Source organism: Garra rufa, chromosome 25, assembly GCF_049309525.1.
Source record: "Garra rufa chromosome 25, GarRuf1.0, whole genome shotgun sequence".
Lineage (NCBI taxonomy): Eukaryota > Metazoa > Chordata > Actinopteri > Cypriniformes > Cyprinidae > Garra > Garra rufa.
The window spans coordinates 23,359,635-23,374,064 of record NC_133385.1 but is presented as its reverse complement, the minus strand read 5'-3'; the positions used below and the strand labels follow the sequence as shown (position 1 = coordinate 23,374,064).

The 14,430-nt window shown below is 36.7% G+C and overlaps 1 protein-coding gene across 1 annotated transcript in view; it reads right to left on the bottom strand.

The window, feature by feature from the left end:
• hcn4l (hyperpolarization activated cyclic nucleotide-gated potassium channel 4l) overlaps window positions 1-14,163 on the bottom strand; it is a 47,154-nt gene extending 32,991 nt beyond the window's left edge. Inside the window, exon 1 of the mRNA XM_073831813.1 lies at window positions 13,082-14,163. Within this exon, the coding sequence (XP_073687914.1) occupies window positions 13,082-13,740 (659 nt within the window). The 5' untranslated portion in view covers window positions 13,741-14,163. The remainder of the gene's footprint in view (window positions 1-13,081) is intronic.
• Window positions 14,164-14,430: the final 267 nt, after the last annotated feature.

The following is a 14,430-nucleotide window of genomic DNA, read 5'->3' as shown; positions in this document are numbered from 1 at the left end:
CTGAAGGTTACTCTTATCAGCGATCATGTTAGCATAAACAACCATAAACAAAAAGAACTGGGCCATTCCATGCCAAATCAACCAGAGGTCCTCAGAGGCTAAAAATTTAGATATTTTGTTTGTTTATTTTGATATTTGTTTCTGGTCAAAGAAATGAAGAATAAAGCCAAAATATTACATGACATGGAACTAGAATCTAAGAATTGAATTTAAGAAGCAAAATCTCAGAGGATATTAAGATACCATATCTTTAATATTTAGTTACAGGCATGCAAACTTTGGTATGTTTTATGCATTTGTTTTGATAGAAAGAAACAAGATACATTCCTATTTTAAACATTATTTATTCATCAGACATTTTCTTTAAATTGAAAAAAAAAAATGACCTAGATTTGGTTTTTGACCACTAAATATGTGTATAATTTAACAATTTACTCTTGGAGCCATATTGAGTGTCTTCTGCACCTTATTTTTTAATGTGGAAGTAAGCTGTTTTCTGGTAATGTGTTAGATAAGTCATAAGCCGCCGGAAGGAAATACACTTTTAAAAATAAAGGGTTCTTCACAGCAATGCCATAGAAAAAACATTTTTGTTTCCACAAAGTACCAATTAGTCAAAGGTTCTTAAAGAACCGTCTCTTTCTTACCTTTTTACAACCTAAAGAACCTTCTTTCACCACAAAGAACCTCTTGTGAAACAGAAAGGTGTTTTCAGATGTTAAAGGTCCTTTTTGGAACCGTTTAGACAAAAAAGGTTCTTCTATGGCATCGTGAAACACCTGTTTATTTTGTGTGACGAGAAAACAAAGTGCAGTAAATGGTAAAACTGCACTACAAGCCATTGTGTTCAAAATTAAGATAATACATTAAAATAATATGATAAGACACAAGCAAAACGAGCTGTTTTGTACAGCTAAAAACAGCTGGAAGCAGATGAAACTGGAAGCCAGACACTGAACCATGTAGAGCCTAAACAAATTAAGATACCAAATGATAAATTTGTTAAGAACCAATATCCAAATTATATTATATATACCTTTAATAAGTTTTAAGTTAGATGCACACAAACTCTGGGGAGAAAAACTTGCTTTTTCCCATTTTTGAACTGCCACCACTGGCATTTAATGCAACAAGTATTGCATCAACTTATTTTACCAACATAACTACCAACCTCTGTGTAAAAATGCAATAATGATGCTCCCAAGGTCTTTTTTGGCTTCAAGTCTCAGGTCAAAATTGCAATGTTTGTCTTCTGAATATGAAAAAATTGAGGCGGGGAAGCTTCTGAAATTTGGTTGATTTTGCACAGAATGCCCAGCTATGTATCTGTTAGGAACAAAAATTAGGCAAAAAATGAATAACTGAATATTCATTTAGTCTAATTAAATTTACACAATGATAATATGCTTCACCCTAAAACCACCTTCAGCTAAGCTAATACCAGAATCTTATTTGTTTAGCTTTCTTAAAGAGGTCATCGGATGCCCATTTTCCAAAAGTTGATATAATTCTTTAGGGTCTTAATGAGAAGAACATACTTTGGTTAAAATTTCTCAATGGTAGTGTAAAAAACACTCTTTTTACCTTGTCAAAATCAGCCCTTTTTAAAGCAAGCTATTTTGTTGCATGTTCCTTTAAATGCTAATGAGCTCTGCTCGCCCTGCCCCTCTCTGTCGTGGGATGATGAGCCGTAATGTTTACTTTAGCCGCATTTAGCCGTGTTTAGCTGTGAAACTTGCTAACAAGCACATTATTAAGAAAGGCCATTTGCAAAGATGGATAAAAAAACCCTTATACTCACTTCTGCTGTGGGTGAAGCTGCATCACGAATGATTCACACGAACATACACGCATATGTAGATCGGGATCGGCGCTTTCCTTTTAAAAACGAAAGTAACGTTAATCCTCTGCATCTTCAGTGGCTCAGATGTTGGGAGTAAATGAGGACTGCTATGTTCATTATTACATCCAACAACAGAACACCTCAATCGCTCAATCTGAGACATTCTTGTCTTTCCCTGCACCTGAGTCTCACAATGGCGATCGGAGTCGGACTGTTTCAGCTCGGTGAGGGCGGGTCACTGCACTTATTCATATTCACAATCACAAAAGTACATTATTTGCATGTGCTTCAAAGCCTTGCCAGTGAAATAACGCTATTTCGTCCGCGCACTGTTCTTGCATGCGCTTCATGAGCGTGTAAACCTGAAGCGTGTGCGCTAAAACAGCGCCTTATTACTGGACTAAGCTATCTTTGGTGTCTAATTCACTAATACCGTCAAAACATGCAATGATTACATATAAACACAGTTGGTTATGTCTAAAGTGAAAGTAAAAAGCTGAGGGAAAAATGGATGCGCGCCTGTATAATAGACACGTGCAGCTTATAAAGTGACAGAACTTAACATGCTGCCGATTGTCATTAAAGGGATAGTTCAACCAAAAATTTAGTTGGGACTCACATTTGTCCCAAATCTGTATTCATTTTTTTCTTGTGCTGAACATATAATGAAGATATTTTAAAGAATGCAGATAACAGTAGCTGGTACTCACTTTGATAGCAGGAAAAAATAAAATACTATGGAAGTAACTGGGGACCAGCAACTGTTTGGTTACCCACTTTATTCAAAATAAGTTTTATGTTCAACATGTTTTATGCTTAAAAAAAACTTGAGAGTGAGTAAATGATGACAGAATTGTTATTTTTGGGTGATGGTAGGCTAATAAAATAAAACACTCACTGCTCTTGACTGAAAAACTTTAATATAGTTGCTTTAATAAGAGTCAATGTATAATTTATGTACAGTTGCAATCAAAATTATTCAACCCCCCCAGAGACTGCAGTACTTTACAAATGATTTTGGCTCTTCCTGAAGATCCACGACTAAATTGCATCTACATCAGTTTTCTGGCATATTAAAAGTGATAATGTCAATATATAATGTAATGTTTCTGAGTTATAGGATTTTTTAATAACACAGCTTTGTCAGAATTATTCAACCCCTATTCAACTTTGCTGTTTTAAGACAATTATTTTTATGGTAAGTTACAAAATTGTCTTAAGCCTTTACAAACGTATTAAAAATGGAATTAGCTTGAGGTGTTACACATAGTATACTCTTGGCCCATGCATGTGCTGAAGGTGAGTAGCAAATATTGTAAAGTCATCAAAGCTCACACAAAATCAATAGAGAAGAAATAGTTTGCTCTATTAGAAAGTCTAAAACTACATGAAGATTTCTAAGACATTACATGTCCCTAGAGACACAACTGGCAGCCGTATTCCTTAGATTAAAGTGTGATGAACCAGAAAACCTTTGAGGCTGTTGAACAAAAAAGCACAATATCATAAAATGTTTGATCAGATCAACTGAGAAAACCTTGCAATGTACAGCCAAAGACTTGCAAGATGACCCGACGAAAGGAGGAAAAATATTTCAATACTGTGAATAAGATAACCACTAGACAAGTATGGTCTTCATGCTGAGGAATCTTGCTGAATACCACTCTTGACCAAGAAGAACAAAAAGGCTGACTTGAACATGCCAAAATTCATTTGGACAGACCTGTGGAGTTCTGGAAGACTGTTTTATGGAGTGATGTGTCCAAACTGGAACTTTTTGGATGTATGGATCAGAGGCACGTCTGGTGCAAACAAGACCAAGCTTATACGCAGAAGAACACCATCTCCATCATCAAACATGGAGGTGGACCAGGGGTTGTTTTACTGTAGCAGGAAGTGGAAAACATGACCATACAAAGGATATCATTGATTTATTAAAGTATCAGACCATTTTGGCAAACATTGTGATGCCTTTTGTGCAATGTCTGAAGCTAATAATCAATGGACTTTCCTGCTGGACAATCATCCCAAAGTATACGTTCAAATCTACTTACGCTTGGTTTAGGAATCAGTCATAGAATGTTTTTAAGTGGCCTGTTCAGTTTCCAGATTTAATTCTCATTGAAAATACATGGTTGAATTTGAAGCAAGCAGTGGCAAAGTAAAAACCAAAGATTATCAGTGATCTGAAAGCTTTTTCAGGGGAGGAATGGGCTAAGATTGCAGCAGAAAGGTGACAGAAGCATCTAAGCACTTCCAGGCAGTGTGTATTGGTGGTTTTAAAGAATAAAATATTCTACATCAAATTTACTTTCAGGGGTTGAATAATTTTGAACATAAAGGTTTAGAGCCAATTCGATTTTTTTTCATTATTCATCAACTTACGTTCTCAGAATTACTCAAATGTGTATTAATAAACTTTCTTTAATAGTTTACCCATGCCTTTGTTAAATTGTTTTCACAAAATTTTGTTCTCTGCAGCAAAATGTCTTGCAGGTCAAGGGGGTTGAATAATTTTGATTGCAACTGTATATAGTCTATTTGGTAATTCAATTTCTTGAATGCTACTGATAAATGCATCTACTGTACCTGAAAAAGCACTGTTTGTTTTATTTGTGTATTTGTAACATGTAGCCTATTTTTTTATGACAAAGATAAAATAATGACAAAGATTTTTTATCTTCGCCCAGTTAAATATCTGCCATTCTTTTAGTTTTATATTTTGTTACCTTGTAAGGTTTTAGTTTTAAAATAGGGAAATTAGTTTGGCTGTACTACTCAGACACCTTGTAAAATAATAAAACCAACTTGACAAAGAATCATACTTTTTTTTTTTTGATATTTTATAAAGTTTATAAAGTTTTAAATATGGATATCTTTCTTACACAAACGCATCAATTCACATCAGAAAGCCTTTCACCACATCACAAAGCTGTGTGGGGTACTTTTTATGATGGATAGATGCACTTTATGGGTATTCAAAATCTCAACACCTATTCACTACCATTATAAAGCTTGGAAGAGCAAGGACATTTTTTAATATAACTCTGATTGTATTCGTTTGAAAGAAAAGTCATATACACCTAGGATGGCTTGAGGGTAAGTAAATCATGGGGTAATTTTCATTTTGGGGTGAACTATCCCTTTCACAATCTAGCTGATTAAAAAAAATATGATATGTCCCTCTGAATAAATTGAATAGAACAAATGAAGTATCCTGATAATGCTAATATTACATCAGCTGCTTTTCTAGCAAGATAATAGTATCATCACATATATGTTAAATACCTACTTTTAAACACAGTATAATACAAAATCTGGGTTTAACAGAATGGAAAAATACTACTTCCCCACTTCCGCATTGCAGTGCTCTATTTTACATTGCTTGAAATGAGCTTTGGAGGAGATTAAACAAGAACAAACCATCTATAGGAAGTGTCACTACATCTGCCAGATTATTTCCAGACAGTTTTCAGATTATAAAGGATTTGCCATTGACATTTACCCTTGGACAGATGCTCCAGTGGTCAAAGCAGGCAAAAGAATAAGTTTTACAGCAACATGTGCTGAACTGTTTGTACCGTACACTTACGCAAGAACTAAAAGCGACATACTGATACCAAGAGAAGTTCAACAACTAAATAAATGCTATACAGCAGGCAAGCACAAATCTGGGACAGCTGTCATTCACAAATTTTACTGTCTCAGACCTTATGTGCTTGTATAATAAATAATACTTCCTCATGTTTAAACCAGATTTTCTTTTTTAAAATCACTGCAGAAAATGGATGAAAAAACAACAACACAGATTTCGTCAGGGCCTACCAATTAGTTAGTAATCTAATCATATCACATCACGTCGCATTATAGTATTTTCTTGGTCCACTTTATCTCCAGATTATATGTAAGCTTCAATCATGTCTGTATTACTGTCTATAAACGCAATATGTATATGCAACTGTCAACCCGCGCTGTTACCAGAGCAATAATTGTATTGAGAATATCCAATATCCATCACATCAACCATAGTATCACTGTAACCACATTATAGATATTGAACATACACTACAAACAACGAGAAACCACAAGAGGCGTTATTCAATGTCATTTGCAAGCAAGTCACAAAATAAAATGCACTTGAGAAAGCTTGAAAAAGAGATAAAGGTATTTGGTTGGTGTGTAAGTTGTGTGAATCTTTAACGACCATATTTAGGCTAAAAATCAACTAACAGACGAGAGCCGCTGTTAAATGACAGCAGCGGGAACACATTTCATCCAAACAAAAGCCTTTGCAATAATCAGCTTTCTGTTACAATCTGCCAAAAATACACTCTCTATTCTCCTTCTCTATCTGTTGCTGCTTAGCATATTATGAGTCCTAATTGTCTTTCCCAATCCCCATCCCTCCAATTGTGATGATCTCTCTGTGGAATCGGTGTCAACTCTACTCACCAGATCTAGCCATCATCCAAACGCTCTGCACCACAGCTCAACCAGTCGCTCTGGCCGCTGGAGTTCCCTGCAGAAAGCTAATGTGTTGGGTACATAATAATAGGTTTATGCAAGACTATCGCCATGATTCACTTGGGTGGCTGTCATGCCGCCGTCATGCAAAGAATCAGCTGAATTTAGATAGCCTAAAGCTGTTTGTTTTTGCCTTTAGAAAGTAAACTCAACCCAGATCTTCACAACGCGTCATCAATCGGCGGCACTGAATGTAAACAATGCCACTGAACCAAACAAAACTCACATATTTTGCTGATTATTGCTGCAAAAATGATCAATTATCGTCATGTTTTGGCCTGTACTAATCGGTCAGATCAGAAAAAACATTTGAAGTACTATAGACTGACAAAAGTTTTAACAAATCAAGGAAAAGGGTGCAAAAAACTGAGGAAAAAGGCATTTGTGGTTGAACAAACTGAACCAGGATAGCCATGGCAAGAATCTTAACATTTGTGTTTGTTCTTATCCAGTCTTTCCAGTCATGTAGGTGAAATATTAGGCAAATATCTTAATTAATACTGCTCATACCTATCTTTCACACCTGTTAGCTTTAGTTTGTCAAAAAAATTTCCTGTTTACTAAGTCCTTCTCTATATGATTTAGCAGCTTGGGCTTCCACATGTTTTTCCGTGGTTTAGAAAGCATAAATTAGCAAAACAAAGTATTCAGTAGTACATCAACCATGCAATCTCTACTGTTGTTTACATCCGAGTATGAAACAGGGCCCTCTGCTGCATTTGAAAAATATCACTCTATGACTAAACGTTCAAACATCCACTTGTTCGTGAAACACCAGACTATCATGAACAAATCGAATGGGATTCTATAAAAAAGTTCACATTATACCCTATGGCCTTTAATTATAAAACTGAGAAAGAACTACTCAAAAAAAACAGACTAAACATGGATAATAAAAGCATACAGATACTTTACCGACCACTGAGCTTGTATTTTCGGGTTTCATCAGTGTTTTCCGTCTATAGACGTTTTTCCTGAACACGGAAGTAAGTCCGACTCTTAACTGAAAGAATGCTTTGCATTTCCAGTCTGCATTGTTTCTAGTCAAATTAGGGTATATTCCGAGCTAATAAACTAATGTTAAACCTATTAAAATGTTTTTAAAAAGCACATGGCTCCATAGCGCCATCACTTGGCAATGTCGCAATGACCGTCATTTGTCAGTGCCTCACTTTAATGAGTGTGTAGATGACAGGAAGCAGCGGACGTTAGCTACATTAAAACAGATGGACGCTATTTGAATGGGTTCCTATGGAAACCGGAACAGAAAAGCATTCAATCTGACGTTAGAATTCGTAATGGCGGCGCTCATCGTTTACTCAGGAAAAAGGTCTATAATCCATCGTGTCATCACGTTCTACTCAATCAAGAGTATGTGAATTATTTATTTAAATAGGCTGTACGCGATAAAAAAAAAGTGCGCCTAAACGGCGTTATTTTATGTTTTAGCATTAAAGTAGATGAAACATGTTAAATTTAACACTGTGTTGTGCACAGAAATCGCTAGTGAACGCTGCGCGTTTTCGTTGTTTCTCTCTCACGTAACAGCAGGGTTGCCAGGTTGTCACAACAAAACCCGCCCAACTGACCCTTCGCATACAGCTTGATTGACAGGCGATCTGACCAATCATACGGTTAAATTGTCATTTTGTCCGTCAAACACATTACACAGGAGAGTAGATTAACTTTGGTGGAGTTAAACTTGAAAAATTGTGCATATTGACATCTTTCTGTGGTTGAAATAAAACATGTTCTAATGTTTGTTCCTGTTTTCTTCTACTTTACGTAAATAAGAAAAGACCATCGGTTCACTTGTTGATTTATCTAATAAGGCAATAGAGTGATCTATCACGACACATCACAGAGACACAAAACGGTATGTATTGTTTGAATTTCTTATAAAAATTACTTTTTAAAGCTGTTTCATATCAGAAGTAACCTGCTCTATATCTTGTCGGTCAGCGTGTTGTCAGTTTCCTCTTTGTTCCATGATTTATTTTTCACTGTATTAGAACATGATGTGTAGCGTGAGAGCGCCATTGTTTGTCTGACTTAACAACAGTAACTAAGCAGGGCGGGTTTTTTGCGAAGGGTCAATTGCTACTCAAAACTAGCCAAATCACAGTAAAAAATCACATTCCAGGTGGTAAAACACACGTCTTTAGGCGTGGTTACCCTGGTAAAATTTGCATTCCAATGGCTAAATATCATGTTGTTTGGGTCGTTTTAACTAGCGGACATGAAAATCAACACATGGTAACAGTGTTAAAGTAGAAAAAACGTGAATTTGGCAACACTGCATAACAGTCAATCAATCTAATGGCGTTTCTCCCAGGCTTGACCAGTCTCAATTCAGGTTTTTAATAAGCAAAAACAATGTATTTATATGAATACATATTTCAAATTATTTTACTTAAATAGGTGCTTTCTTAGTGTATTTGTATCTGTATGTTATTGTATGAATAGAGGGTTTGCACTTATGTCATAGAAAGACTTAGAATGCAGGAAAGGGCATGCTATTTTGACAAACTAAAGTTAATAGGTGGTAAAGATAGATACGAGCAGTATTATTTAGCTTAATATTTCACCTACCTGACCAGAAATGAAAAGAACAAACACAAATGTTGTCAAGATTCTTGTTCTGGAAATCCTGGTTCAGTTCAACCACAAATGCCTTTGTTCCTCAGACAGTTTTTTGCAGTCTTCTTGATTTGTTATTTGTTTTGGCAGTCTATAGTACTCCAAATGCCCAAATGTAGTACAGCCCAAAGCCAGACAATAATTGACCATTTTCAGCTGCAATAATTAACAAATTGTGCAAGTTCCGTTCGGTTCAGTGGCATTGTTTAGGTTCAGTGCCGATTGATGATGCGTCGTGAAAACACTCTATAGTGAAGGCTGCCATTTTCACATTTTTAGCTGTTTCTCTCTCAAATAACAGCAGGGTTGCCAGGTTGTCACAACAAAACCCACCCAATTGCTACTCAAAACTAGCCAAATCACGCTTGTGTTCCGGGTGGTGAAACAGGTTTTTAGAGGTGGTTACCCTGGTAAAAATTGCATTCCAGGGGCTAAATATCACTTTATTTGGGTTGCTGTAACTAGCAGACATGAAAAACAACCCGCGACAACAGTGCTAAAGTAGAAAAACCACAAACTTGGCAACACTGCATAACAGCCTGCGTAGCTATTGCCTGTAAATGTATCAGATGGCATAATCAATAATGACATAATGCATTTCACCAAAGCTCAATTTATATTAATAAATATTTACAATAATTTACACTTAAATAGGTGCTTTCCAAGTGTATTTGTGTCTGTATGTTATTGTATGAATCTACAATTCATGTGTTGCCTGACATGTTATCTTAGTAGTTTGTTTTTGCAGCACAACTGTCAGATTTTATTGTTTTTCTTTCTTCCAAATTACATTTTCAGATTGTTTTTGGTAACTCTTCTTGAATTGTTGCAACATATATTGTTTTTTATTACTAAAAAGTCATTTTATACTGATACTGAGTTTGACACTGGAACAACAATGCCAAAAACACTTTTTTTCCTAAATATTCAAAAATAAGTAGTATCATTATAATAAAGTAATATTATTATTTTCAATAATTTGCAACTTATATCTGTAAATGTCCGGTAAAATATTAAAAGGGTTTTATGAACCTTCAAAATAATACCACACAAAATGTTTGTTTTAATAAAAACTAACCACTGAGACACAAAAGTGCATAGCATCGAAGAAAACACCTTTGAATTGTTTGAGAATATCATAGAAATTTACATCCATTGAAGTAATACGTTTAGTCCGTAATTTAATAAACTGGCTGCAATGTTTGTTTATACGAGTCCACTGCTCTAAATGATAGTGGGAAATTTTTAGCTCTGTAAGAGAGCACTGCTTTCATTTTCAGCTGAAGCTAATGGAGAAATTATGTGATGCACCATATTGTTTAGCAGAAAATTATATTTCCTAGTCTTTCCAAATGCGCTGCAGAACAGAGCTGCTCTGTGGTGATTCATTAAAAAAGCACGTCTCTTTGCTTCCCTTATTTCAGAGCCCCTTGAACACTGATGCTAACCTTCCACCCCCCTCTCAACAGCCTCCCTCCACATTCTGACACTCTCTTCTCGTTTTCTGCATCAGCCAAGTGATGCAATCAGCAAATGGAAGTCCCTGCATCGCCCATCCCCTTCCCTAACAGTGCTGAGGGGAGGAAGGTCAGAGAGCATGGGGAGAGAGGGATGAAGCAAGTGCAAGAGGAAGAGGTAAGGGCAAATGTGAAAATGACACCTGAAAATGCCAGACGAATAAGGACGGTAACTCTTGTGACAGGTGAAACTTTACAAATCAACTGCCGCTGTGGTCATTTGGTACTCAACAGATGCCTCATGAAATAGAATTTATCAATTTATGTGGTCAAAAAAAAGTTTTTTGGGTGGTTTTGCCAGTACAAATTAAAGGTAAATGTTCTAAAAAAAAACCTGTAAATTAAAAAAATATATATATAGGGTCTAATATATTGTGTTACTATGAATACAATGTCCCGTATTGATTTTTTACTCATATTCTAATTACATATAGAATTGTCTTGTATTTTGGGATATTATATGGGGCACAGAAAAGAAAGTATTTTGAAAATATATTTGGTTGTTTTTTGCCAAATACAATGGAAGTCAATGGGGTCCAAACAAAATGCAAAAATGGTTTCGTTCGGACCCCATTGACTTTCATATGGACAAAAGCAGTTACATATAGCATTGTCTTGTATTTTAGGTGTAAATGTAACAGATAATGTCCTGTCAGAATTACCAGTACCTTTTCCACTTTTCTACACTGTAAAAATAATTTTTCAAAACAAATATTATTTGAGTACAAGAAAATACTATTTTTTTTGCTATGTTTAATTAAATGTTACTTGCCTTTTCTTTGTAATTAATTGTTAATTCTGAGTAAAAAATAGTTTCTACACCATTTATTTTCAAGTGCAAAAAAAAATGGTGAAAAAACAATTTGACAATTAATTAAAAAATTGGCAAGTTACACTGAATTAAATGTCAAATTTTGTAGTAGAATGACTGACATTGTACTTTTGTATAAAACATACTACAATAATCTTTGTTTTACAACTTCAAAGAAAAATTACAATGTAGTACAAACAAACAAACAAAGACAACAAAACAAAAACTGTCATTATTTATTCACCCTTGTCATTTCAAAGCTGTAGGACTTTATTTTATATGTGGAACAGAAAAGAAGATATTTTAAAAATATATTTGGACTTTTTTTTTTCAAAATACAATGGAGTTCAATGGGGTCCAAACAAAACACAAAAACGGTTTTGTTTGGACCCCATTGACTTTCATTGTATGGACAAAAGTAGTACATTTTTCTGCACTGTAAAGAAATTATTTTTTGTAGTACCAGAAATACTATTTTACTCTTTCTAATTCAAAAGTGTGTTATTTGCCTTTTCTTTGTAATTAATTACTATTTCAGTGATTTACTAGCATTTGGGTTAATTTAGGGTTTTTACTAAGAAATTGCTAGTAAATTTGACAAATAGTTGCAACGAATTGGAAAGTGGCACTGAATTAAATGTGAAATTCAGAAGTAGAAAGACAAAAATAGCAATTTTGTGTAAAACATACTCTTTGTGAATCTTTGTTTTATGTACAACTTAAAAAATTACAGTATAGGAATAAAATCAATGTGGTAAGCAAACAAACAAAATAAAACAAAAAGCAGAACATTCTGTCATCATTAACTCACCATTATGTCATTTCAAACCTGTATGACTTCATTTTATATGTGGAACAAAAAAGAAGATATTTTGAAAATATATTTGGTTGTTTTTTTCCAAACACAATGGAAGTCAATAGGGTCCAAACAAAACACAAAAATGTTCGTTTGGACCCATTGACTTTTATTGACTTATTGTATCTTCTTCTGTAATGAAACAAAGTCATATAGGTGACATGAAGGTTTGCAAATGTTTACAGATTTTTCATTTCTGGTGTTGATTTAACACTGTCCTTCTGTGTTCTGTACGACCCTGACCTCACGCCATTTATTTTGACCGATATCCAAACCAATGCTCATTAGAAGCACATAACTGCTTGGCTTACACGCCGTCCTGAGGCCATGTGGTCCATTTCAGCTACCTGACTGTTAGTACTGCCCCCTCCAACACTGACCAGAGTGCCATTAAATAAATTGTGTTGTGGTAATCCTCTCTGATGTTTGCTCCTAATAATGCCCGTCATCATGTTAACCCATTTTGATCACCCTATTTCCAGCCAGTGCACAAACGGACAGGTCTGTTTGAGTAAAAACATAGCTAAATATGATTGTGTGAATTATTTCTATGCAGTAAAGATTACAGCTAGAGATTACAGTTGACTTCTCAGGCTGGTGCAGTGAAAGTTTCACGCAATGCATGCAAAACAATCACAGAAACTCCTAGACAGGTGGCGTTGGTGACACTGTTTGCCCTTGCAATATGTGGACGGTATCAATGTCATTCAAACAGGAAAGAGATGAATATAACCAGGTGAAGGCAAAAGCATGGGGCCTGATTTTAATATCCTCAAGGACACAGAAAGGCGTTTTTTTAAAACAAAAGTATTGAAAGACAAACGGGATGGTTTCATTTCGAAGAGCCCCTTGCCGGAGGCCTGATGACAGATTATTAGACACGGGATTACCTGAAGTCACTGTACGGGTGAATGATCCAAAAGCCTGCAGTTTTGACCCGTTCCTGCTCGCGTTCCACCGCCTTCTCGCTCCCGAACATTCGAAGCGAGAACTTGTTGACCCCCGGCTGGAGCATCGCGCCAAACTGCCTGTGCATAAAGCCCGCCTGGTACAAGCGCTCATCGTCCGGCATGATTTGATCGATACCTTCCAACTTTACGAAAGTCGACTGTTCTTCAGAGGGCGCCTGTTGTGCCCCGTCGCCGCGGCCGCCCTGCGCGCCCTGGCTCTCCCCGGGTCCGGGCTGCTCCGAGGGAACGTCGTCCTCGGGGCTCGCATCCCCGATGAGGCACCTCTGCTCCGCCAGATCCGCGTCTGGAGCATGCCGACTGGTGATGGAAGAAAGGCTGCCTCTGAACCTCCGGCAGTCGCCGTTCACGTTGGTTCTGAAGGGTCTCCCCACATCGGTCTCCGCGTCCCCGCTCTTGGCCTCGCTGACACCTTTACAGCTCCCCGTGGAGGAGGGTGAGGGAAGATGCTTCATCTTGACACTTTTCCTCCGAGTGTCCTTGTCGCTGTCTTCGCCGTCTCGAGTCATAGCACCCTTGTGTCCAAACTGATGTGGCAAGCTGTAGAGCCGTTTGCGCGTGGAAGAATGCACCCTATCCATTATGATCGACCACCTTAACGGAACAAATGACTGTCGGTATCATCGGAGAGGAGACGCAGGCTGGAAAATAGGTCGTCAAAAATATGAATGCACAAATATGCATCCCGCTGCATCTGTAGCCTAATACCAGACACCGATTCCGAGAGCGCGGAATCAAAGCGCGCACACTGGATGCGGGAAGACGGACGGACGTGTCTGAATGAGAAACAATTTGACGCGCGTCTCAATGACAAACCATTGCACACCCTCCTTTTCAAACTACTCTTCAAACAGCACTTACGAAGCCCCCGGCCATTCACACATCCGTAATCCAATGTGCAAAGGATGTCCAGTTCAGTTGTGGTAACATGCGTGTGGATGGATAATCTATTACGTTGCCATAGAAGCGCAGACAGCAAATAAGCACGCACCACCTAAACCGACTGTTAGGGGTGTAGCATTAAAAAAAAAAAAAAAAAACGTGACATGACATTGCCCGTCTTCACCAAATGATTTGCCGATGTGTATTTTCGCAAAATAACAATATAAACATTCATGAATGGCAAAAGTAGCGTTTTTACGTCATTCTGTTTATTACGTCATGATGCCTTATGGAAAAGAATTGGTATTGTTCCATGCTAACAGCTGGGTATTGTTTATCATTTGGCCTGACAGGATATGACTGGGTGGCGAGAAGTCAAAACAAAAAGT